The sequence below is a fragment of the Staurois parvus genome, unplaced genomic scaffold, assembly GCF_062004578.1.
Source record: "Staurois parvus isolate SC_StPar_1 unplaced genomic scaffold, SC_StPar_1.0 ptg000114l, whole genome shotgun sequence".
Lineage (NCBI taxonomy): Eukaryota > Metazoa > Chordata > Amphibia > Anura > Ranidae > Staurois > Staurois parvus.
This window is the reverse complement of record NW_028317910.1, coordinates 2,916,572-2,944,251: the sequence shown is the minus strand read 5'-3', so window position 1 is coordinate 2,944,251 and position 27,680 is coordinate 2,916,572. Positions and strand designations below refer to the sequence as shown.

Below are 27,680 nucleotides of genomic sequence, written 5' to 3'. Positions count from 1 at the left end.
AGTCAGAAAGCAAAAAATAAAGCTCATCTTACTGCATAGCATTTACATTCCTATGGAGCAATCTGTAAAAGCACCGGAAGCCCAGGTGATGATTGTTTCAGTTCCTGGGCTTAGTGCTGGACAGCAGCTGTCACTAAGCCTGCGGTTCCAGCACTACTGCCAACAGGGTCAAAAAGCCACTGTCTGTTTTAAATAATACTGTTGATGCAAGGCTGCTATTTTTACATAATCTTTAGCAAAAACGCATATGAGTTTACAGAATGTGTGACTCAAAAACCGCAGCAAAAAAAGCAACACGGGTGCATGCTTGATGCATTTTTGCTGCGTTTCCATTCATTCTATTAAAAACTGTAGCAAGCAGGATTTTAAAAAATGTAGCAAACCTGAAACAGATCGGTGTGAAGAGTTCCATATGATTACACACTCACACATTGTTCTTCCGCTTTTTTTTTTTTCTTAACACGAAAGCAGAACAAAATATATTCAGTGTGAAAACAGCCTAAATGTAACATTTTGGAAATTTGGATGTGCAGACTCAAAAAGTTACTGACAACCCCACTTAAAGGTTGCAGGGAACACTGGCCGACAGATGAAAGGAAGTAACTATTCCTGCTACAGAACACATCAAACATGTTTATGTAATAACAAACCTGTAAAATATTCATAGCAGTCTCTCTGAAAAACTTCAAAAAGGATCTCTAGAAGTTGCCACATCTGTGGGGAGATGGTCTGGTTGGTGAGGCTGTATGCTAGTGCTAGAATCTCCTCATAGAACTCTGTAGGGACAGCAGAAATGAAATCCCATAGATAAAATACTGTGCACTACTCACTAAAGCATACTGTAAAGTCTGTCCAGGAATTGATCATTGCCTTCATTTGTTATAAACTTCACTTTTTACACAGGCTTAAAACCAAACTTATAACATTATGTTTTTTGGAACTTATGAGGTCTTAGAATAGAATTAGGTTATGTGACCACCCTAAGTATAAATATTACTACGTGACCTCCTCCTTTAAATCTTTTTAGTGGCTCATACCTATAATATGTTTCTGGAGCACAAGACCAACAATCTGCAAACAGATCCCCTCCAGCTGCTGCTTCACCTGGAAAAAAGGTAAAGAATTATAAAGGGCAAGGGAAAGTGGGGGATATCCACTAAGCTACATGTCCTGGTACACACCTCTTTATGATTCTCCACAACAGTCAGGACAATGTCGATGGTGTGAAGGATTCCCATCGCCATGACGGTTTTGTCCTCCACCTCCTCATACTCTTCACTCTGCAGGACCTTTACAAATATCTCAGCCTGGAGAAAGAACACAAAGAGCAGTGACATGGTACAATCCTGTATATCGCTTGTACATATAGACAAACACCAGACCACCCTGTATATCTCCTGTACATGTACAGAACTTCATACATCATCCTGTACATACATAGAGTACTGGGCCATCACAATCCTGTATATTTTCCTGTACATACAGATCAGACCACTGGAACATCTCCACCCTGGACATTTTTTGCACATGTACAGAGCAATGAGCAACCACCATCCTTTAAATCTCCTGTACATACAAATAAGGGCACCGGACTGTCTCCATCCTGTATATCCTAGTTACAGACCAGAGTACTGGATCATTACCATCATGGATATCTCCTGTATATATAGATCACGGCACCAGGCCATCACCATTCTATATCTCTCTTGTACACACATACTGTAGAGCAGCTGACCATCACCACCCTATATATGTCCTATACATACATACATGCACACACAGCACCGAATCATTGCTATCCTGTATATCTCCTGTACATATACATCACAGCACCAAACTATTGCCATTCATCATATCTTCAAACACCACTCACTAGATGCCTTGTCATATCCACAGCAATGGGGGCCACTTCCTGACTGTACTCGCATATCATCTTCTGGATGACGTTGGTCAGATCATCATTCTCGGTCTCCCGAACTATGTGCAGCAGCTCCTGCATAACTGGTCGGATGTACGGCCTCATGTACTCTTTTGCTGAGGGTTAAAAATGCTGGAATTGTTATAAAATACAAAACTACAATCTTAAAGTGTACAACAGCACTGTAGTTTAAATCTATTGACAATTTTGTCTAAGTTACCAAACCTCCTACACCAGATACTCAGAATAATTTGTGGTTATATCCCATCCATGCTGGAAAAGGCAACCGGTTAACCTAATTGCTGCCCTACTGCCAAGTGCCAATCTTCATGCTACAGCTTTCCAGGGGTCTAGGAACTCTCAACAAATCTCAACACAGAGGCCTGATGGGTGTTTGTTCACTTGCTCTAAAATGTTGTGGCTGGATTTTAAAGGCCCCCCAAGGTCATCGGTCCCATTCTATTCTCTATCTGCATCTTCTCCCTTAATTCAAATTTCAATCTGTTCAGCAGGTACTGCACAAATTTCGATCCATGTATGGACAGGATAGTTGTACAGAAGTCGATCTACTGATCACCTTCTGTATAACCACCCTGTTGTTTTTCTGCCACTAACGCCGGCAACACTGATCCATATATTCAGATGGCAGGGAAATCTCCGTGCTGTCAGAAAACAATAGTTTAGCAGGAAGATTTCCCCTATCCACATCTACGCTTGAAAAAGAAAAGAAAAAAAAGAAAAGACTCATGTATGGGCTGCTTAAGTCAGTCAATATCCTCTCAAGGCTACCAATACGATCTCTATGATGCCAACACCAAAATCTATCTACTCCTCAGCTCATTTCTTCAGTCTACTTGTGCATCACTTATTTATTGATAATTCAGTATGGATGTCACACCACTTCCTAAAACAAGACCTTCCAAAACTGAGCCCATAAAAGTCACCGGACTTTCGCATCAAAATCAATAACATAACCATCAGTCCCTCCCTTCATGCCAGGGTGCTAGGTGTAATCCTGAATTTTGATCTCTCCTTTTAGTGCCACATCCAATCGCTGTCCTAATCTTGCTGTCTTCACCTCTGTCAGCCCCTTAACTAACGACACAATCATCACTTCCTTGTCATCTCTTGCCTCAACTGCTAACTCATGCTTGTTGGCCTTCCTCTACACAGACTATGCCACTTTCTGCTTATCATGAATTCTACTGCCAGACTTATCCACCTTACCAACCGCTTAGTGTCTGCCACCCGTCTCTGCAAATCACTCCACTGGCTTTCGCTCACCCAACAAATAGAATTCAAAAAATGTTAACATACAAAGCCAATAACAATTGTCCTGAGTTACATCACCAACCTCATCTCAAAATAGCACCTAATTCGTCAACTTTGCTCCTCCCAAGATCTCTTGCTTTTTGGCTCCCTCATCGCCTCCAGGGTTTCTCCAGAGCCACTCTCATCCTCTGGAACCTACCTGAAGATCTGTTCAGCTATCTCCTACTCCCCGAAATCTCTTTAAGGAAGCCTATCCTGCCTCTTCTCAACAACTGAAACTACTTTCTCCACTAACTACTGTAATCTTCACAAAGTTATTACCTTTTGAATAAACCCTTCCCTTCTAGATTGCAAACTCTTATGAGCAGGGCCCTAAAAACACTTGTCTTTATTTGTATAGTAACTGCACTGTCCCTCTTTATATTGTAGAGCACTCCACAAACCGTTGTTGCAATATAAATCCTGCATTATATAGTATAAAAATATTACGATTTAGGGTATTGGTGTTCTATTTCAATATTGTGATTAATAAAGGGACAACTTAATATAGTACAGTACTGTAGCATTTTTGGATGAGTTACATATACCAAATATATTGAAAATTCTCTCACCAGCCCCCTGGTAACTGATTAACATCTGCAGAGCAATGGCAGCCTCCACCTTCACTGGCAGTTCCTTATCTTCCAGCAGACTTTTCTTTGCCAACTCTACGGCATTTCGAAGGTTCAGCTCATTGTGAAACTTCAGTGTGCTGAATGAGTGAAGAACCCAACATGACTAGAAGAGAAACAAGATGGAGTATGACATAACGGACAAAACTGAATTATGACAGATTAGTTTGCTAAAAATATTCTTTATGAAAAGGGGTTTTTTTTTTCTTAAAGTAAAATTCCAGGTTAACTGACAGGCAGATAGTCTCACAATTACCACTTCAGCCAATCAGAGAAAGCCTTGTATTCACAAAAATATAAGGCTTCTTTTGAATAGCAGAGAAGCATTTAGGTTGACTCAACTTAATTCTGGCAGCAAAGGGGAAGTTGCTTCTACAAATGGCAGGATATATACTGGAATTTTTTATACTGACATCCCAAGTGACACCAATACAGTGATCAGTGCTAATAAAAAGCACTGATACTGTAGTAATGGCACTGGGGTGATCAAAGGGTTAATTGTGTGCGGTTTTACTGTTACACACTAACTGTGTGTGTGTGTTTCACTGTAAGCACACTGCTTTGTATGGCTCTGCTATGCAGAGCCATACAAAGCAGTGTGCAGGAGCTGACAGGTTAGAGATCTGTGCTGTTTACATATAGGTCTCTCTCCCGTCGGAAATGCTCGGAGATCGCCGGGTCCCGGTGGGGAATCACTGACTGGGAGCTGGTGATTGGCAGCCGATGCCGCGAATGGTGGCGTAGGTAGGGCGCGTGCGTGCCCCCTACCCGGAACTGCAAAATCATGCATATATATGTGATTTACGCACCCATGCTGCCCTGTAGCAGTATTTCTGTTATAGGGCGGCGCGGAAGTGGTTAATGTGCAGCATCCCTTATTTCACATTTTGAATATAATAGTCCACTAATTGACTTTACACTATAAAACTTTCCTAAAACTGACAACTGTGGAATAGGTCTGTGTAAATTGTACTTTTAAACTCCTGAGGATCATGCATGACAATACAGGAATACAACTGGTAAATGGCGAAAGAGTGTTGTCACTGCCAGGAAGAGTCTTAACAAGTACCTTTGTGGCAGGATATTTATGAAAGATGCAGATTTAAAAAAAAATTCAAAACTGAAAGACCTACTCGTGCTCGGAGGTAGCCCAGCTCAGACATGAACAGTGGGAAAACATGATTCTGGATGAAGACTTCCATCTGATCCTTGTACACAGATTTCTGGAGGAAAATATAAAGTAATACACAACAGAAATGTCACATGTATACTGTGACCATAGCAGTAGTAGGCAAACCTGTTACCTTTAATAAAATCTCTGCAAGTGAGCCCAGCACATGAAGCGCCCCATCTATTTTCCGCGGGTCAACCGAGGAACTGGTGAGGATCTGGTAACAAAAATTCATCATCTTTGGCAACACCTAAAATAAAGAGGATTTTTAGAAAAATATACGCAAAATAAATTTTAGCACACACAAAACGCAATAGCCCCTTTTTTCGGTAAAATGAAAAAGATGAGGTTTGGTAAATATACCAAACATGTCAAGACTCAAAACTGCGTGCACCAGCCAAATGGTAAAAACTACACTATCCAACATTTTTCATAGGTGACGCTTTAAAAGTCTTTACAGGTTATCAGTTTACAATTAACCATGAATTATGACCCTAGGCCCTCATGTGTGGCACAATCACTGTGGGTACTATGTGCGTGTTTGCACTGTAGCGTATCCATGGAGGTGATTTTAATTTTTTTTTTTTTTTTTTTTTTAATTGCAGCCATAATCTTGTTTTAACCACTTGAAATCCAAGATGGCAAGTGGTTAAAAACAAAGTTTTTCCATTGTTCCTGACTCACCTCTTTCCTCTTCTTGGAGGCAGTAAAGAGCAGGTTTTGAGCAGCAGTGGAAGGAGATACATAATCTTCAAACACATCTAGAATCAGAAACACAACAGGTCATGGATAAGGACAACAAGCAAGAAGCAGTACTGGGTGTGACGTACCCAGTGTACAAAAAAACAACTGCCGGGTGTGGGAAGGTCTGACACTGAATGAATTGACAGCCTTGGTTGATCTACAGAACAAAATGGAGGATCTGCCATACTGGATATGGCATTGAAAATGCCACAAAACTAAATACATGCATGGAGAATAGTGCACAAAAAATCGAACTGCATATACATCTAGTATTGGTTAGTCACCTTCAACTGCACCTGTTCTGTAATGTTGAAGATGTTTCATAGTTTATCCAAGCCACTTCTTCAGTTCTAATGAGTGGTAAGAACATACCCCAGCATTTAAATCCACACAGGTAGCACAGACACCTTAATCCAGTCATCAAGGCATGTGTCAAGGTAGATGATGTTTGTCCAAGAACAGGATGAGAGGTGAGAAAGTTGTGGAACCACCTGGTTCTAGTTATATTATCTCATCCTTGGTGGCAGTAAATTTGCACAGGTGGTAATCCTTCAATTTACATGGCTGAAAGTGCAACTGGGGCAGAGATGTGGAAGACACATGATGGCGAAGGTGATGATTCCAGTCTGAAATTTAACTGTTCTGGTTTTAAAAAGTCACACCTTCAGACATGTGAATTGAAGTTTTAACAGCAATGCAGGCTTTGCGACACCAGTGACGGGTCAGTGGCGTCCAGGATTGGACATCTGTCCCTAACCGCAGCTATCCATTCTACGTACAGCTACATGCAAACAGTAGCGGGCGCTGTCAGCCCACTGTTAATTTAAAAGTGTAGAACGGCCACTGGTGCTCACACAACCCTGTCATTGCAGGAATCCACCAGTCCTTGCCGCAGGAATCCAGCAGCTGCTGCTGCCCGGCCGTGTGAAGAAGGCCTTATAGACCAGGGCTCGACAAATCCCAGGCACCAGGTCGCCATGGCAAACAGAAATCACAACCTGGTGCCTGGGCGCTGGTCAGCCCACTAACCATCAGCAACTACCGTATGCCCCAGACAAACAGCTCGGGGCACAGGGGAACCGATCCTTCTCCCTCCCCCCTGCTGGTCTCTATAGTTTCCCTGGAAGTAGGCAGTAGGCTGGGCTGGAGTCTGATGTCTGGCTGTAAAGCCCGATCTGAGTGATATAGTCAGGGGTGGCCGGGCTCTTCTCAGGCAGCCACTATCCCCTCCCCCAATGCCCAAGCAGGGTTCAAGGATGAATGGCTTCTCTCTGGGGTAAACCTGTTGGCTCTTCTGCTGCCCACCGTGCCCAAACCACATCGATGCCAAGCTGGCCTTCCTCCCCCTGGAGCTCACCTGGTGCGCACACGGTGCAGGAGGTGAAGGAGCCGTGGGCCTGTGTGCCGTCCCATGTGACCTCCACCTGACAGAGCGGGCGGACTGACAGTACTCCCTGCAGGAGCTTGACGCGGTGGAGGTGTTCTGGCAGAGAACATAGCGGAGGAGCTTCCTCAGCTGTATGTTCACCTGCTATGCCCCGGGGAGCGGTGGATCTGGGACAGATGTGCTCCTTTGTCTGCCTGGGCTCCCACCTCAACTGCAACATCTCCAGGTGTATGTATATATATATATATATATATTATTATACAGTATTTATAAAGCGCCAATGGTTCGCTCAGCGCTGTACATTACTAAGGGGGACAGAACATGTGACAGAACAATACCAATACAATGCAAAACATGAGGGGATCGAGGGCCCTGCTCTTTCGAGCTTACAATCTAGGAGGGAGGGATATATATATATATATATATATATATATATATATATATATATATATACACACACACACATACACACACACACATACATATACACATAATACACACGGGGAGGACCAGACCTGGGGTGTATACAGGGGGGAAGACCAGACCTTGGGGAGGGGGGAGGACAGGACAAGTGTGTATACAATGGGGGGGGGGGGGGGCAGAGTGCATATAGAAAGGAGGGCGGACCACACCAGTGTGTATACAGAGGAGGGGAGAGATGTATAGAGGGGGGGAATCAGGGTATATGGGGGAGAGGGGGGAGGCAGGGCTTAAAAATCCCAGGTTGCCATGGCAACAAGAAACTACATCCTGACACTTGAGCTTCCACCAGCCCACTCACTGCCAGCACCAGGCACTAGCAACTCCCATTGCCCATAGCACCAGACATGCAGCTCCAGGCGCTGGGCAGCCAATCCAACTCAAACATGCAAAAAGAAAAAACCTCCAGCTCTGCTGCTTATCCACAGCAGAGCCAAAGTTTCTCTATTCCTCTCTACACACTGGCACCCCCATGCACCCTCCATCCCCTCCCTCAGCGCTCCCCTCTCCCTCGACACCAGCCAATTCATGCATACTGTGGCCCACTCCTCGTCCACATGACGCTGGCGGTGAGCAGAACCCAGTCAACATACCATGCCACACACACATCAAAAACCGTCCCACCCAGCAGCATGCCCGGCTCCAGTCCCCTCCATTAGAAAATTCAAGATCTGCCATCTCGGTCAATGAAAATATGAAAATAAAGCCGTTACTAAAAAAAAAAACAAAAAAACTGTCACCTAACTTTTTTAGCTGGCTATTAGATTCAAAGCAAATTTGTCAAGCCCTGTTATAGACTATCTGCATATACAATAAAATAGAAAACCTGTGCTACATATATTATTCTTTGTGAACATAACATTAACAGTTTTGTTAGCTGTGTGAAAAGTAGAAGGAAAGACTAAGTAATAAACCAACATTTAAGCGTTCCCTTTCCTTGTCACCCCATGGCCCTGTATACAATTTATAACAAATCACAATGCAAATACCATTGTTAGCATTTTTTTTATGCGGTCACGTATCTGCAAAGCTTCAATCTCTGCTACTTCTGATGCGGCTTATGAGAGGGAACTCTCTCTTCCTCCAACACCACCTAAAACAGTGGACACCATTACTGCCCTATGAAATTCACTCCTGTTGTCGGCCCTCCACATTACATAGAGGAGCCAGAGCTTTGTGGCCACATGACCACATAGAAAAGATAACAAAATGCTAAAACAGGCATTACATTGTGAATGGTTATAAAATATATGCAGGGACATGTGGAGAAAAAAGGGAGAAAATATTTAAAGTGGAACTTTACCCGTACCAACCTGATACAAAATTATGTTCTTTAGCAAGGAACATACACTCCACTTGCCTCCTGTTTCTTCTTGCTGGAGGCTGCCTTTTTGCTGAAGCCCAAAGCCCTGTCAGCAGATTGGCCATTACATTTTCAGTACAGTGCCAAAAATAGAGCAACTGGGCATGTGCAGAGCAGGATGAGACAGTGTATTTCTGGATTTTAAATAGTATAGTCACTTATTTGCAATGTTTTACATAGCTATACCTGTGAAAGGGGTCAGCCTAAAATGATCTAGCAGGACTTAATTTTCTGACTAAAGTTTCATTTAATTGCTGCTTTATTACTTAGCCTTCTCTTTTAATTCAAACAAGCAAAAAAAAATCTATTTACCAAACTTCATGCGAATGTACTCATATGGGTCATCCTGCCACAAATCCTCATCTTCATCTTTGTAGCACATCAAGGGGAAAATCACCTCTTCAGAAATACTCTAAGAAGCAAGAGGTAGGGTATAAAGTCTAAGTGAAAAATGTTTACAATCACTTACTTACACTATGTTTAAAAAGTGGAGACACTTTGACAGTTTTACCCTGCAAACTGGTTTGATCATTCATTCTTTTCCTTTGTGTCCAGCAAGGGTGGAAAAAATTTAGAAGCCAAAAAGCAGATCTGCTAAAAGAATAACTAGCTGCTAACTATCTTACAGGAGTCATTTTTATGGCTCATTCCCATTATGGTGTGTTAACACAAGGACTTATTGCATTTATGTTATGCATTAACGTGTGTTGCATTAGGGCAGCTCATTCATTTTAAAGGGCTGTCAACATAACAAAATGCCTAAAAGAACAGGCAAGCACCATTTTGGTGACCTTGCACACAGTATTGCACCCTGTGTTGTGGACACATGTTGGTTGCCATTCAAAATTAATATAATGTGTATTGCTACAATGAAAAAGTGTGAATGTGGCCTTAGGGTTCTTTAGCTCCTTAGGTGGAATCTGTCACGTCAGAGACTAAAAGTGTTGTAGTAAAGACTTGCTGAACACATGTCCCTTTCAGCTCACCTATGTTTGACAGTGTTCTCACCTGCATGTTTGGCTTCAGAACCTTCCAGGTGACGGCATGAGACACCCCCAGGTTCAGGTAGTTGAGAGTCTGCTGCAAAACCCGCGGGGCCACATACTGCTTTTGTCTGTGCTGCTCCAGGACTTTCAGCAGAACCTGAGAACAAACAACATATTGATGTAGTGTGACAATTCCTCCCCAACAAAATAATTACCAAGCAAATGTTCTTTATGTTCATGATCTGCCTACATTGCGTATAGAATCTGAAACCCTGTTGACATCACTAGGACTAAAATAAGGTGTATAATGCAAAGGAAATGTTTTATTTTAAAATTTTCATTAGCGTGTTGATGAGGGGGAGGGAAGAACCAGCAAAATAGAAGCAAGATAAACATCAGCTTCAATCAAATTTTTTAATCAACAAGTGTATTTAGCTCTGTATGTATGCAGCTAATGGTAAAAAAAGTGTGCAGAATACAAAATCACCTGCAATATTCCCACAGCATATGTTTTCACAAAGAATTCTGAGAACTCAATATATTCCTTGGTGACACTTCCAGGACTTCCATACCTAAAGAATACAATGCCAATGTAAGTGGTAGAGAGAGAGATCATTTTCAGACAAGACACAAAGGAAAAAATAAGTTGTTTAGGATTGAATCAGACCTAATTTCTGATACTTATGTCACTTAAATGCACACTATGTATTGTATAAATGTAACATTTCCAGGTATTTATTACCTCTCACAGAGATTACAGTACTCTGTCTGACAATGCTTTCATCTGATTTTCTCTCCAGATGGAAAGCACCATCTTTTTTCAGGCATCATCCAGGGTCACCTTCTACTTCCTGGACTTTGATGCTGGCTTAGAAATGACACAATCATGTAAACCTTGATGCCTATGCAGTTCTTGGCTCTGTTCAAAAATGTCTGACACAGTTCAGCCTCAAAACTTGTGACTTGCTATAAAGTTACAATGTTGCAGTCTGATCACTAGTGGAGGGAAGTCTCTCAGCCTACATACAATCACTGCCCTGGAACTCAAGACCAGATTTTTAAATCTAAAAACTTAGGTTATTATATGAAAACGTTACAGTTGCTGTATGCTATATATATATATATATATGTATATATACTGCAGACTTGTAAGGTTAGCAAAAGGTTCACCACTGTAACGTTATATTGCAGAACAAAAAAAAGCCACCTCTACCTCTTACTAAACCGGCCAGTCTTACCGAGAACTTGCCAAACAAAACATATCGGAGCCATTATGGATTGCTCTCTTTTAAGCCTAGATTCATTTTGAATGAATCATTTTGAATCTGCATCAAAAAGGTGCGGGTATCTTTTTTTTTATTCGCTCTGGAAGCGGATCGCATGGGTGTTTATATCCATGCGATCCAATTCACGCAAATGCACTGCGTTTGTGACCTGCTTTTGGGGTGTTGCTAACTTTCCATTGACACCTGCAGCAGATCGCAGAACACAGTGCAATTGCTATGCAGTGTGGGAAATGCACAAGAATTATTGCATTTCCTGCAACACATCAGTGTGAACCGGGGCTGAAAGGTGCAAGTTTCAGAGTTGTCATATTCATTCTTATCAACCCACATAGTATATTGCTCCAACTAACAAATACACATCAAAGGGAACTCGTGATTTGAATAACTAATCCAATCACACTGTGTGCAGTGTGCAGGCTTGTTTACATGGTCGCCAATATCTGATCTCTGGCAACTCTATCAACTCTCTGGCAAAAATCGGTCGTTGCTGCCATGGATGCTGCCACCAATGCTTACGAGAAATGGCCGGTTTTTGTAGATTTTCCAGCATGACTGATAAAAAGAAACGAGAAGATCCACGAAAAACGGCCGATGGCATTGCCCCACTAACTGTGCGAATATCGGCCGATTTTTCGGTCGGACAAAAATTCGGCCGATAAACGACCCGTCTATGGCCTGCCCTAGCAGCAGCAGAGTGGAAGACCTGTACTTTCAAACTAAAACCTAGGTACTTGTATTTTTTTGCATAGCATACATGGTCCAGCTAAGGTAAGCAACTAGTTAAAAGAGGCAAGAGCTTCATAATATGCCGACTTTACCGTTCAAAGAGTCGGGTGATGGTGTGAAGGGCCCACTTCTTGCACTTCCACCAGACCAGCTCTGGACGGTCATCTTCATCCACCTGAAGCGTTTCCTAACAATGCGAGCACAAGATCAGCAAAGAAACATTTTTAAAATATCCCAGATTAAAATCAAGCAAGTTTTCCTTCTTTTTTTTTCTTAAATAAATAAATTGCAAGTTCTACATACCCTCTCGGCGCTTTCTCTGGCTCCCTTTGGGGACCCACCCAGAGTATTCCTCTTCAGGCAGAATACCAGTCACATCATTCTGCCAGTTTCTTGTGAGCCCAGCCTGTTGTTTACCCCTCCATCTGCAGGGGCGCATCATCATGCAGGCTGGGCTCGCGGTACTCCAGGACTAAGTGGCACTCCAACAACGTTACGTGAGTTAAATATAAATGTGCTTGCAAGCTACTATGGTGTATAATTTTAGTGCATAAAAATTAATTCGATTTAATTAAAAAATAATTAATAAATTTAAATCAATTGTGGTTCACTGACACTTTAACACATACTCATATCATTTTGTGAATAAATGATTAAAATAAATTAATATGTGTCGCGCTCCACTAAATAAATTAAATTATTTATAAAGTGCAATATGTGCTTAATTTAATCATTCAACTTTGAAATTCAAGGCTGGGGCTGCACAAACTTCCATGCATTTGTGGAACTGTTTCCAGGATTCCTTCCACCTTTTGCACTCTTGTATTGAGTCCTAGAGCGCATGAGGTTTTGTTTCTGCAACTTTGAAATTCAGCCAGGAGGAGGAGTGACATCACAGACACAGAAATCTGATTTATACAACTAAAAGGAGAAAATTGTGCTGGAAAGTGTTTTAATTCTCTAATGCTATGCGTGAACACTGACAGAATCCAAATCTTCAAGTATACGCGTTAAAGGATTTTGGGCATAAAATTGAATTACTGCATCTTGCAACTCATCATTCCTGGAAGTAAACTACCATTGGAAATTGCCTCATCTGTCCAATTGAGGACAAAAAGTTGTTTTAGCCTCATTTTTAGTTAGGCTAAAATTAAGGTGAGCGCATAAGAAAATGACATCCAGTTTTTTGAATATTTTCACGGAGTGGACACTAAAGTGGGTTTATGTTAATTATTGGACATTTTTTGAATAATATAAATTTTTTTATATATACTTTATACATTTTTTTCATATTATAGATTTTTAAATATATCACAATCACTGGTTGATATTTATATCATTCACAGATTTTGTTTATTCCAATATATATTTTGTTAATGAACTATATAGTATATGGTTAAATTAAGCACATATTGCACTTTATAAATAATTTAATTCATTTAGTGGAGCGTGACACATATTAATTATTTTAAACATTACGGGAGTGCTGCTCAGTCAAGAAAGTAACCTTGCCCCCCACTGCTACCAGATGAGGAAGAGGAAGTACTGCTGATGTCTTCAGACTGGGTAGAAGAATACAGGAAAAGGTACATATTGTGTTTGGGAGAAAGAAGGTTAAATGCCAGGAATTTCCCTATAAATCTTAAAAGTGATGAGAAAGCTCTCCAACACACACATAAACTACAACACATTTGTAGTAGAGTGGAGAAGTGTTACAACTTTGAATACTGTCTCCATTGCTGTCTGTGCCTCCCTGTCCCAGTGACCACCATACCCCACTCATTCTTGTACAGGTATCACAGTGACAGGAAATGACAGAACATTTCCCCAATGGGTCACAGACCTGGAAATAAAAACTTGACAAATTATGTCTCTTTGCCACTTTACTCCAAGCTAAAAATATATTATTTTTGCTAGAGATGAACCCTAGAAAGGAATTGAAATGTGGAAACTGTGCCCAAAAAGGCAAGCACAGACAAAGAGCACATCATCAGTACTTTCTGTGGTCTACCTGCAGACATCCCCAATACCAATTTACTATGCTTTGTTCTGCGTTTTATCTCTGTGTGGAGGCAGCTATCCTGGTAAATGTACGGATTTGATTTCTTATGTCAGAGCTGGCCCCTGATGATTGGTGGTCTGATGACTGGTGGGGGAATAATCAGGCAGCAACAGGGGGGTAGAGGAAACACAGATTCTAAGAAAGAAGCAGGAAAATCCTTCTCTGCAGGTCCTCAGGTACACCCTCTTCTCCAGCAAGCTGAACACTGAGCAGGACAGTAGTGATTCGAGATAAGCCTGGGTTCACACAGAAGCAGTGGGAAAAAACGCATGAAATTTGGACAGGAATCGCATTCCTGTTCAAATCGCATGCTATTCTTTGAGGTGCAATTTGTATTTTGAATTGACGCAAATTGCACCAGAAAGTATCGGTTTCCAGTATCGAGAGCATTTTCTTGCATGCAAGTACGGTCAGTATCAGTGCATCCCTAAATTTTTAATAATAGATTCCAGATTAAAAGATACATTTTTCAGGCTACTGCTTAAGCACACTTAACATTTTCGATTTTTCCCTATAACATAACAAGTCTTCACTTTTTAAGTTCAGTTCCACATTAAGCCTTTAAAGCTTTGTTAATGTATTTTTAATGTTTACACTCACAGGAGGAACATCCCGATCAGCAATACTGCTAAATATTCCCATCCATTGCGTCATGGTCTGATTGTTTACCAGCTGAAGCGGCAGAGTGTACTGCAGAAAGAAGGAAAAATAAAATCTCTGTAAAATGTGTACACACTGGCATAATAGGCAATGTTCACAAAGAATACTTTCCTGCAAATATGATATACTTTCCTATCCATTTATTGACGCTAGCAGCATAAGAATTACAAATAGTCCATGTTGATTGAAAGAGTGAAATTCCGCTTTACTTTTTTTTTCCAGGCTTTTTTCCTTCATTATTTGCACTTGGTGAACCTGCCAGTAACACAATTCCTGTCCTAGGGTGACAACAATCACTCAATGCACTGTATCTATGGAGGAGCAACATCTTCACAATAGGCTGCTATTTCGATTTGAATTACAAACACCTTTTTCCTCCACACATATACTGTACAAAACATAGGGGGAGATGTTATTGAGTTAAAAAAAAAGACAGCCAGCAAAGCTGATAGCATTGTTTGAGATCTCAGTTCAGCACACAGGAAGTTACAAGTAGGCTGGAACTCTGACAGGATCAGCAGGTATTGTTCTGTACTTGCAGAAAATGTACATATGAAAAAAGAAAAACGACTGTAGCTACCACATCTAAGGACTGGTAAGCTGCAATATATTACATTTTCCTGGGTTTAGATAAAATTTAAAGCTCAAAGTGTTACTAAACCCAGAACTCTGCATTCACTCCATCTGGTGCAAAGAACATAGAAATTAAATTATTTTAGAAAATATAAACTGCTAAATACCTTTTTTCATCAGCAGTTAGAGCAGTCTTGTGACGTCTATCCGTGTTCAGCTGAGTACTGGTTAAAGCTTGTAGGAGGGGTTTTTATTCTTTTCTGACTGTGCTATGAGGCTGCAGGACCCCTGATCCTCTGTCTGGACAGTGCCAATTGGCCCTGTGCTGATCACATACACTCTCCCAAGAAAAAAAAAAAAACTCTCCAGCAATACACACCAAACAGAGCATGTGCAGTTTGCCCCCAAGGCTGTGTACTATAAGCAGGTGGATTGGGGACAGTAGAGGAAGGGGAGGATCAGAGAAGACAGGATCAAACAGCCTTTTTACACAATGATTAACCCTTTAGGTTCCACAGTGAGTATAACAAGCACACTTTACTCCATATACAGGCTAGCTTTACTGTTGTGGGTTTAGCAACAATTTAAGTTTACTCGGTCAATACGTTGCTTTCCTTGGCTTTTCATTTACTCCCTTCACCAACAAGCTAATCACAGTAAAACTTGTTTTCATTACATCATCGCTGGGTCTTTATGCTTCTCTATGCAATGCAGGCAGATCACGGCTGGTGAGATGGACCAGCAGGGTGCTGTACGTTGCTTCTTGAAAACATCACAGCAGCCTACCTCAATTATCCTCCCAAGAGCCCCCTCAGCCTGACACAAGCAGTGGGCTGGAATTATGCAAATATCAAAATGCCTTGAGTGCATGTCAGTTTGGATGACTGGGAGTTCCTGTGCAGTCAGTATTAGCATGCAGACTTCTTTAGGTAATGTACATGTGTGATATTGAACCATGATGTTAAAAGAACAAAAATGAAATGAAAGCAGGGGGCCAAGGACAATCAGGCTGCACAAGAAAAAGCTGGATAGTGCTGGACAGTGCTGGACATCCTCTAACCAGGAAAGGAAGCAGGCTCTGACTTGCTGCAGCTTCTAATGCACACTAATGCATGGAAATGAAAGTAAGCAATTTCACTACAGGAGACTAGCCAGTACAACTGTGCACATCCTCCAATGCTCACCTGGATGAGGGCATAGAATATTTTCAGAATCTGCTTCTGCATCAACACAGAATAGTGGGAGGGGTCTGGAAGCAGCTGAACAATCTGCTGCTGGAGACGGGGCAGGAAGATCTGCATGGCTGCGATGAGAGGGGCTCGCTCATCTGCCTTCTTATACCTGCAAGAAACAGGAGACATTTTACGATTACAATTGTCGGTTTTCCCTCCACCATAATTATTGCAGTTCCCCTGTGGCTATCGAACAAAAAAATGACACTCACTCATAAGTCTTCACCAGCTGGTATAGGCAGAGCAGACTGCCCAGCCAACTGCCAGTGTTCTGAGACTGCAGGTAGAAGCCGATCTTGTCCACCACTCCGGTCCACCGCCCCGGGAAATCGTGTTTAATGATTACGCGTAAGCAGAGAGTCAGCTGAGCCCTGCAGAAACACCAGACAGTTGATGCATTTACTATTATATTTATGACAACAGATTGCGACATGATGTCTTTTTTTTACCTTTTATAGCAACATCATATGCCAGAGTACTGTCAGGTAGGTTATACAGTTAAAGTGTACATCCAGGACAAAAACTTTTTTTTTACTTAGTTTAGGATAGTGCATAAAAGGATTAGAACCCCTGTCTGTTCTTTACTGCTATCTGGGGTTCTGTCAGTAACGTATCAGTGTAACACTTTCAGACATTTATTCCCTCTTCCCTCTCAACAATGACAGTACTCTCTCTGACAATGCTTTTCACACCAGGACGGAATCATCTCTGTTCAGACATCATCCAGGGTTACCATTTACTTACTAGACTTGAGATGCTGGCTCAGAGATGACACAATCATGTAAACCGTGCCCAGTTTTTTGGCTGTTTTCACAAATGTCTGGCACGGATCAGCCCCTGCTGCAGCTTTTTACCTTGTGACTTGCTACAAAATTACAATGTTGCAGTCTGGTCACTGGGGGAGAGGAGACTGATGAAATGCTACCTCCCACCTGCAGCAGACTGGGAGATCAGAGAAGACAGGATCAAACAGCCTTTTTACACAATGCGGTAGATTAACTGCTTAGGTTCCACAGTGAATATAACAAGCAAGCTTTACTCCATATACAGACTGGTTTTACTGTTCTGGGTTTAGCAACAATTTAAGTTTAATCAGTCAATATGTTGCTTTCCTTGGCTTCTCATTTACCCCCTTCATCAACAAGCTAATCACAATAAAACCTGTTTTCATTACATCATCACTGGGTCTTTGTACTTCTCTATGCAATGCAGGCAGATCACAGCTGGTGAGATGGACAAGCAGGGTGCTGTACGTAGCTTCTTGAAAACATCAGAGCAAAATCACCCGGATATTTCTGGTGTCCCCTATGCCGACACTCAATATAAGGCCAACTTTTATGCAGATGATGCTCTTTTGGTTTTAACCAATCCTCTCATCACTCTCCCCAATCTCCAGGTCATATTGGACCGTTTTTTTACTATTTCTGGCCTTCACATTAATTTGTCTAAAACCACGGCATTGAATATTATGTTCCCTGCTGACCTGGTTGAACGGTTGCAGACACAATTTCCCTACCGTTGGGCATCCCATTCTCTGGCTTATCTTGGCCTTACACTTACTTCCTCCTACTCTGCCTCATTTTCGGCTAATTATTACCCCTTATTGCACTCTGTTACTTCCCTGCTTCATTCTTGGCAGTTTCCTTCTTTATCTTGGATTGGCCGGATAAATGCTGTCAAGATAACTATCTTGCAGAAAATTTTGTACTTTTTCCGCACTCTCCCTATTCAGGTCCCTGCGTCTTTTCTTCATGTACTGCAAAGCCGGATTCTCCATTTCATTTGGGCTCATAAGCGTCCCAGAGTGCCTAGAGCCACTCTGTATACTCATAGATTACAGGGAGGTTTGGGAGTTCCACATATTTCTAGATAGTACTTGGCAGCTCTGATTTCCCAGTTGTCTATGCTTCATGCCAAGACAGATATCCCGTTATGGGTACTCCTGGAATTACCCGACTGTGCTCCTCTTTCTTTAACTGCATTGCTTTGGCTCCCGCCTAAGTTGCGCCCTCCGGATTTGAGCCCTATCATGCTTCACAGTTTATGAACCTGGCATTCTGTTAAATATTCGGGTAATTTGATATCATTGTTTTTACCATTTTTGCTGATTGCACATAATCCTCTATTTCCACCAGGCCTAGAACATCCCCCTTCTTTCTCTTGGTGGACCTCCCATGGCTTTGTCATTGTACATGATTTCATGAGTGCTCGTAGGTTTCCATCATGGGAATCTCTTCGAGAGGCAAGGGGGGTCCCGCCACGGGAATATTATCGGTATTTGCAGTTGCGCCACTGGGTTTTAACCCTCCGTCGTACCTCTACATATCCTTACCGCAAAACGCCCTTTGAACACGTCTGTCAGCACTCCCCAGGGTCCCCTGGCCTTATTTCTGTAATTTATGCCTTTCTTAACAGTAGGTCCTCCTCATCACCCGTCTTATGTCTCTCAATGGGAGTGAGATCTGGGCGTCTTGATTGCGGCGGAGGAGTGGCGTAGGGCCTGGGGGATGGTGGCGAAATGTTCATTCAATACAGTCACTCTTGAGGCAGCCTATGAAGTTCTCCTGCGGTGATACTGGGTCCCAGCTCGGACTGCTCACTTTAATCCGACTGGCGGAGATAGGTGTTTCCGTGGTCTACGTGGGGACGTCCTGCACATTTGGTGGTCATGCCCACGATTGATAGGCTTCTGGTCTAGGGTTTTTGGTTTGCTACAAACGCTATTTCATATTACGGTCCATAGGGATGCAAAGGTGGCCCTCCTGCATTGCCCAATTTTGGGTCTGTCTAGGTCTCAGCAGAAATTGGCATCCTATCTTTTTATTTCAGCCAAACGTGCTATAGCTCAAGCTTGGAGAACCCCTTCGGTTGTCTTGCAGGGGGTGAAGACCCAGATGAATGCTATGTTGTTCAATGAACAGATGTCTAGCATTCTTCATGATTCTCATCTGAGATTCCTTAAGGATTGGGAATCTTTGATACTTTATTCCTTGCCATCCCTGCCTCATACTAGTTATGGCCTCCTATAGTCGCTGCCTATGTTAGCCCCGGATCCGTGATCCTTCTAGTTTCCCTTCTTTCATGTTTCCTTTCTGATTCCCTCTTGTTTTATTTTCTTTTTCTTTTCCTCTAACCTGTAACAATCATGCACACAGGGAGAGGCACGGTTCTCCATTTTGCTCCAAACTTCTGCATTTTGGTATTTCTCTTAAACTCTTATGCAACCACCTGAGGGGGGAGGTGTAACAATCGTGCACACCAGAGGCAGACACGATCTTTATTTTGTTAAGAATCCTTCATGTTATCCCCTCATTTCCCCCTCCCTCAGGAATGCGTTCAGTGTATGTTGCTAAGTTCCCTGCCTTTACACAATCCTTTTACCAAATAAGGCAATTGGGTTCTGTTGTAAGAGACACCCCGTTGACTTTGGGTAGAAATAAGCTGTTATGCTTTGTGTGTAGAGAGAGAAGTGAGGATCTCCTGCGTTTAACATCTCGCAGAGAGAGAGAAAGCCGAGTCTCGCTGTAACATCGAAACTGAGTGGAGACCAAAAATCCTTTTTGAGCTCATCAGACTTGAAACTGCTTAACCCCAGGCATTTATTTGGCAAGTACTTATCTGCATAAATTTCTGTTATCTGTTTGCTGTGCTGTTGTGATCTGTATGTATATATATATATATATATATATATATATTGGTTACATCTTTTTTCTGTAAATATTTCTACTGCACCCTTTTGACCTTTTAGTAATAAATCTTACTTTCTGAAAGTGTTGAACTGTTTCTATAGCTCTTTAATGTAACTTACGAATCCCTGCCACTGAAGAGCACTACTTTGAGTGTTTAACCCTCTGTATAACCTGTCTGCGGAGATAACAGTATACCGAAGATTAACCAATCATGCTAGTGTATTGCTGAGTTTCCTCTTTCTCTATACAAAAAGGAGGTGGTGGCAGTGTGAAGGGTTAATTGCGTAATTAACCTGACCCAGTAACAAACGCTCCCAGGCTGCAGGTGTATCGAATGTGGTCCAATTAGCTGGAAAATCGGTGTGCAGGGTGCAGCTGGGCGTGACATTGTTACGCACATAACATCGTGGTTTTAGATTGGCTAGTACTTCAGTCACGAGTTTGGTGAGAAGGTCTGGGGTCTGACGCGCGATCGTCACATAACCTTTTTTCTTTTCTCTTCTTTTTCCGATATTTTGTTGGATTACTGCTGCTATTTGGTTTGGCTTTTTTGCCGTTCCTTCTTGATGTCATTGGACATTTCGTTATTTGACTAATACAAGTCAGCAGGATGTCTCTGTTTATATGTTATTGTTCTGCTCTGCCCCTGCGAGGGCGTATTTTGAGCTTGTTATATTCTTAAAACCAAAACTTTCTTAATAAAAATACTGAAACAGAAAACATCACAGCAACCTGCCTCAATTGTCCTCCCAAAAGCCCTCTCAGCCTGACACAAGCCGTGGGCTGGAATTATGCAAATATCAAAATGCCTTACCGTGCCCATTTTTTTGCTGTTTTCACAAATGCCTGGCACGGACCAGCCCCTGCTGTAGCCTTTTATCTTGTGACTTGCTACAAAATGACAATGTTGCAGTCTGATCAATAGGGGAGAGGACACTGAGGAAATGCTACCTCCTGCCTGCAGCAGATTGATGCCATCATCTCAGCTTAGGAAAAGCTAAAGTATGGCTTTTTAATGAGAAAATGTGGAGCTTTTCTGAAAAGTATACTTTTGCTGTAAATTGTGACATGTCAGGAATTTTTCTATGTGGAGATTTACAGTTACCGACAAATCTAGTTTATAAAAAATTTTTTATAAACAGTGTCTAAACCATGCAGTTTTACCCAAGTATAGTGATATTAAGAAAAGCGCCAAAAAAAATCTCCAACTCAGCTGCAAACCTTAACCCAAATCAGGTATAAATACTTAATAATAAAAGGAATGCGCTAATCATGAATACAATGTCAAATAATCCCAGACACAAAATATATATAAATCCAAATTAATAAGTGCAAAAATAAAAATAATGTCCACAAATCTTGTATAAAGTCCAACCACCATAAAGTGACAAATACTGCAACCTTGTATAAACAATTGGCACCGTGAAGAAAATCCACCACGGAATAGATTAAATAAACTCACCAGAGCGATATGCTGATCAAATTATAAATCAGCATAATCGCTATTGTTCTGGGAGCGTTGATCTGTTGAGGTTTCCAAAGGTTTGGGAGTAATATACTGCAATCAGCCAATCAACATGGATGAAGAAACTTTGATATCAACCGGATCTCCTCTCTCTCTCTCCATAAATAAAGGCAATGCTCGGGGAATCAAGAAGAAATATATTGGTGCAATACGTTCTTTAAAACATAAGCTTTATTAAATGCCAAATGCAAACTCACAAGAAAGGTGTCTAAGCCGACACTAGCAATGACGGCCTCTGCAAATAACAAGGACGAGCCTCGCTCACCACGGTAGCCCAGCCGATAGTCTCGAAGAACGTCCTGACGTCACATCCATTAGGCCCCGTGGGCTTGATTCCCTGAGCATTGCCTTTATTTAAGGAGAGAGAGAGAGGAGGTCCGGTTGATATCAAAGTTTCTTCATCCATGTTGATTGGCTGATTGCAGTGTATTACTCCCAAACCTTTGGAAACCTCAACAGATCATTGCTCCTACAGCAATAGCGATTATGCTGATTTATAATTTGATCAGCATATCGCTCTGGTTAGTTGATTTAATCTAGTCAGTGGTGGATTTTCTTCACGGTGCCAATTATTTATACAAGATTGCAGTATTGTTTGTCACTTTATGGTGGTTGGACTTTATAGAAGATCTGTGGACATTATTTTTATTTTAATTTATTTTTGCACTTATTACTTTGGATTTATATATATTTTGTGTCTGGGATTATTTGACATTGTATTCATGATTAGCGCATTCCTGTTATTATTAAGTATTACCCAAGTGTCTAGCAGAGAATGAGAGTGTGTTCCAGTATATAGGTACAGAACCAAAGAAGTTCTTCACTATAGTGATGGTAACAAAGGAAAAACGAAGAAGAGCAATGTCCCAAACCAGGATAATGAAACTGGCTCTTGGTTGGCAAGGCTACAGGAACACTTTGAATCTAAGCTTTGATAAATAAGCAATCAAAGTTACTCCATACCTTACAAGGTCAGGTGAGCGGATGATCCCCTCCACAATGTTATCACGGATTTGCTGGCGGTCATTTTCGTGTATGTTGAATGGGAAGATGACTTCTCCTGCCATGGGTTCTCGGTCAGGCCAGTACTGTGTCACCATGTTCTTTAGGTAGATGGCAGCTATGACAGAGGGGCTCATTAAAGTGCATCTCAACTACATAACAACATCAATTAAAGTGATTGTTTGCAGATTGAATTTATTGCATGCAATTTCTGTGGAAACAATAACAATCAGACTGTTGAGTGTATGACCACCACTGTGAGGACACCTTAACATACAGCAACAAAATGACAGATGACAGGTATACACTTACCGGCTTGTCGCACAGGAAACTCCACCTGATCAGACACAATGATTTGCAGCAATGTAGGAGCAAAGCTGATGATCTTGTAAGACTGGAGAGAAGAGAAAAACATTGAATGCACATCAAGAAATGTCTTGATATGGAGATCCTGTTTGTGTAAATATTAATCAGAACATTATTTCTACATGTATGAATCTTGGGAAGCCATATTTCCCCCTTAAAGATAAAGGTTCTGTGTCCTATAGATATAAGTATACAGTTGTCCTCAAAAATTTGCATACCCTGGCAAAAATGATGAAATTTTGACATTGCTATTGAATATGTAACTGATGACTAGCTCCTTATTAAATCATAATGATAACAGAAATCACCCAAATGGCCATGATCAAAAGTTTCCATACCCTGGAATGTTTGGCCTTGGTACAGACACACAAGGTGACACACACGGGTTAAAATGCCAATTAGAGGTTAATGTCCCACATCTGTGGCTTTTTAAATTGCAATTAGTGTCAGTGTATAAATAGTCACTGAGTTTGTTAGCTCTTACATGGATACACTGAGCAGGTTAGATACTGAGCCATGGGGATCAGAAGAGAACTGTCAAAAGACCTGCTTAACAAGGTAAAGATGGAAAAGGATATAAAAAAAATGTCCAAAGTCTTTAATATTCAAGTCAGTACTGTTCAATCACTTGTTAAGTGGAAAATTCGGGGATCTCTTTATACCAAGCCAAACAAAGAATGACTGCAGCCACAACTGTTTGGGATACAAAGAAAACCCCACAGATAACCTCAGGAGAAATACAAGCTGCTCTGGGAAAAGACGGTGTGGTTGTTTTTAAGAAGCACAACACAATGATACCTGAACAAAAATTAGCTGCATAGTTGAGTTGCCAGAAAGAAGCCTTTACTGCACCAATGCCACAAAAAGCCCAGTGACAATATGCCCAACAATACCTTGACACACCTCACTGAGTTTTTTTTTTTGAGGCATTTGCACAGTAAAAAGTTCTTTCTGGCAACTCAACTATGCAGCTCATTTTTGTTCAAGTACAAAACAACCACACCATGCTTTTTTCAGAGCAGCCTGTATTTCTTCTGAGGTTACCTGTGGGTTTATCTCTGTATCCTGAACAATCATTCTGTCAGTTATGGCTGCAATCTTTCTTTCTCTCCCTGACCTTGCCTTGGTATTAAGAGGTCCCCAAATTTCCCACTTCTTTATAAGTTGTTGAACAGTACTGACATGCACATTCAAGGCTTTGGATATCTTTTTTTATATCCTTTTCCATCTTTATAAAGTTCCATTACCTTGTAAAGCAGGTCTTTTGACAGTTCTTTTCTGATACCCATTGCTCAGTATCTAACCTGCTCAGTGCACCCACATAAGAGCTAACAAACTCATTGGCTAGTTATACACTGACACTAATTGCAATTTAAAAAGACACAGATGTGGGAAATTAACCTTTCATTGCCATTTTAACCTGTGTGTCTGTACCAAGGCCCAACACTCCAGGGTATGGAAACGTTTGATCATGGCCATTTGGCTGATTTCTGTTATCATTAAAATTTGAAAAGGAGCCAAACAACAATGTGATAATAAATGGCTTCATATGATCACTATCCTCAAATAAAAGACAGTGTTTTGGCATGATCAATCATATTTTTAATATAAATGCCAAAATGTCACAATTTCTGCCAGGATATGCAAACGTTTGAGCACAACTGTATATGTATACATTCATATAAAGCCCTGGGCAGATACAAAGGGATTTACACACCAGGTCATTTTATCTGCTCTCTCAAGGCCATCCATCTCTGGCAATTGGCATCATTCTCTCTAAAGCTGCAGAAATTTCTCTGACGATAACTTCTACATAATTAGCGCTGCAGTGCAAAATTATACGTTGGGGGTACAATAATATACCCCCTCCTTTACACTATCACCTCTATGAGGGCAGAGTCATGTACCCCTCCCTTACGCTATCACCACTGGGGGGGGAATAATGCACCCCTTCCTTACCCTAATACCCTAGGGGGATAGGGGAGCAGACTGATGTACCCCTCCATTACACAATCACTCCTGGGTTGGGAGGGAGAAATATGTACTTCTCCCTTATCCTGTCTCCCACTGGGGAGGGGGGTGTACCCTTCCTCTACACTATTACCCCTTACACAACGAAGAATGATGAACCCCTCCTTTACAATACCACTCCTGGGTTGGGTGGGGAGATTGCACACCCCACCCATATCACCCCTGGGGGGGCAGAATGATGTACTCCTCCCTTACACTATTACCCCTGGGGGCAGAATAATGTACCCCTCCCTTACATTATAACCCCCGGGGGGCACAATGATGTACCCCTCCCTTACATTATAACCCCTGGGGGGCAGAATGATGTACCCCTGCCTTACACTATTACCCCTGGGGGGGCAGAATGATGTACCCATCCCTTATATTATAACCCCTGGGGGGCAGAATGATGTACCCCTCCCTTATACTATTACCCCTAAAGGTGGTGTGGAGGGGGGGGAGAATATGATGTACCACCTCCCTTATACTATCACTCATAGGGGTCAGAATGATGTAAACCTCCCTTACACTATTACCCCTGGGGGAGGCAGATTGATGTACCCCTCCCTTATACTATTACCCCTAAAGTCTATGTCTGTTACCCCTCCCAAGCCCTATTACCCCTGCGGGGGCAGAATGATATACCCCTCACTTACACTATTACCCCCGGGGGGGGGGCAAAATAATGTACTCCTCCCTTACATGGTTGTCCCTGAGTTGGGGACAGAATTATGTATCTGTTTCTCCTCCCCAGCCCTATTACCCCTGGGGGGGCAGAATGATGTACTCCTCCCTTATCCTATTTCCCTCAGGGGATAGAATGATGTAACCCTCTCCTACACTATTACCCCTTGGGGGGGTAGAATGATGTACCCCTCTCTTACACTATTACTCCAGGGAGGGGGGTAGAATGATGTACCCCTCTCTTACTCCAGGGAGGGGGGCAGAATGATGTACCCCTCTCTTACTCCAAGGAGGGGGGCAGAATGGTGTACCCCTCTCTTACACTATTACTCCAGGGAGGGGGGTAGAATGATGTACCCCTCTCTTACTCCAGGGAGGGGGGTAGAATGATGTACCCCTCTCTTACACTATTACCCCTGGGAGGGGGGGGTAGAATAATGTATCCCTCTCTTACTCCAGGGGGGGCAGAATGGTGTACCCCTCTCTTACACTATTACCCCTGGGAGGGGGGGTAGAATGATGTACCCCTCTCTTACTCCAGGGAGGGGGGGCAGAATGGTGTACCCCTCTCTTACACTATTACCCCTGAGGGGGTAGAATGATGTACCCCTATCTTACATTGTTACCCCATGATGTACCCCATGTAATGACAGGATTACCCCAGGATGGTGTCAGCCCAGTGACTACCCCCACCTGGTTGAGCTCGTTCTCGGCCGCCAGCCTCATCTTGGGGTCTATGGTCCCCCGCAGGGCCTGAATGATCCGGTTCGGATCCATTGCTGTGGGAATCAGAGCTGATCACTCGGCTCAATAGCGAATGCCGGGCATCAAAGTATCACTTTACGACCGGACTCCTCACACTGCTGCCGCAAACTATCGCGCCGTACGGAATCCATCAAACACTCCAGGCGGCCATACTGTACGGATGAGCATGCGCACTACGAGACAGAACACCCAGAAGTGGGAGCTGGAGGGGTCGGAATGAGGTCCTTGTGGAGGGCGGGATGTCAAAGTGACAAATGAAACATTGTGATAATGTCAGTGTGCGCAGGATACTTTCCTTCTGTGACACAAAGTATAACATTCGAGAGGAGGAGAAGGTTGCTGGCAGGGTATTTCTTTCTGCTCGTGACTTCACATCAGGCACTCCCCTCCTATTCTTGTATCGGTGTCACAAGGGCAGGAAGTGGGGCTAAATCTCCAATAGGGGATCACCGACAGATGTAAAACCTGACAGGAATTTGATTTGTATTCTTCTTCACACTCTAGTTAAGGCATGACTTGGCTTGTTAGCATGCTATTTTACCTGATACACACATACAGTATAGCCAATAATAAAAGGCTGCTTCTTCCTGCACACTGGGCATTGTTACCAAACTCTATCCGTCATGTCTGAACACAAAACAGCACAGAAATGTTGTCATGTGACCTGCTTTGCATACTAATTCATCACAATGGGACCGCCTGCGTCCAAAGAAACGCAGTGAAGGTCAAACAGCCTCAGAACCGCCATTGACGATGTACAATTGAGGACAATAGGAATCCGCGGAGCTGTGCTTTAACAGCAGGAGAACAACACCCATCTACGCCAACCCTAAAGTAGAGATAATGACAGAAGCTTTTTTTTTATCATTTTGGATAGAGAAAGAGGGAGGGATAAATCCACTGTCATTTTATTCATTTATTTTGCCATCTAGGTCCCATTGGGGAGATTTCCCTTCACTTTCAGTCCCAAAACAGGAAGTAAAAGGAAATCCCTCCAAAGGGAAGGAAATTCCTGTTACCCCTGGTTCACACCAATGCGTTTTTTAGGGCTAGTTCACGCTAGATGCAGTCCAGTGCATTTTTTTCTGCATCAAAACTGCATGCAAAG

General features: G+C 42.2%; 1 protein-coding gene across 1 annotated transcript in view; it reads right to left on the bottom strand.

The window, feature by feature from the left end:
* The window catches only part of IPO8 (importin 8), a 43,269-nt gene extending 16,536 nt beyond the window's left edge, over window positions 1-26,733 (bottom strand). The window contains exons 1-18 of the mRNA XM_089671734.1: window positions 26,501-26,733; window positions 23,060-23,141; window positions 22,709-22,865; window positions 16,744-16,902; window positions 16,484-16,640; window positions 14,667-14,756; window positions 12,097-12,191; window positions 10,480-10,564; window positions 10,015-10,149; window positions 9,319-9,418; window positions 5,717-5,793; window positions 5,166-5,282; window positions 4,995-5,084; window positions 3,802-3,967; window positions 1,874-2,034; window positions 1,182-1,307; window positions 1,038-1,104; window positions 651-776 (exon numbers count right to left, since the gene is read on the bottom strand). Of these exons, the coding sequence (XP_089527860.1) occupies window positions 651-776; window positions 1,038-1,104; window positions 1,182-1,307; window positions 1,874-2,034; window positions 3,802-3,967; window positions 4,995-5,084; window positions 5,166-5,282; window positions 5,717-5,793; window positions 9,319-9,418; window positions 10,015-10,149; window positions 10,480-10,564; window positions 12,097-12,191; window positions 14,667-14,756; window positions 16,484-16,640; window positions 16,744-16,902; window positions 22,709-22,865; window positions 23,060-23,141; window positions 26,501-26,584 (2,074 nt within the window). The 5' untranslated portion in view covers window positions 26,585-26,733. The remainder of the gene's footprint in view (window positions 1-650; window positions 777-1,037; window positions 1,105-1,181; window positions 1,308-1,873; window positions 2,035-3,801; window positions 3,968-4,994; window positions 5,085-5,165; window positions 5,283-5,716; window positions 5,794-9,318; window positions 9,419-10,014; window positions 10,150-10,479; window positions 10,565-12,096; window positions 12,192-14,666; window positions 14,757-16,483; window positions 16,641-16,743; window positions 16,903-22,708; window positions 22,866-23,059; window positions 23,142-26,500) is intronic.
* Between the last annotated feature and the right edge of the window lie 947 nt (window positions 26,734-27,680).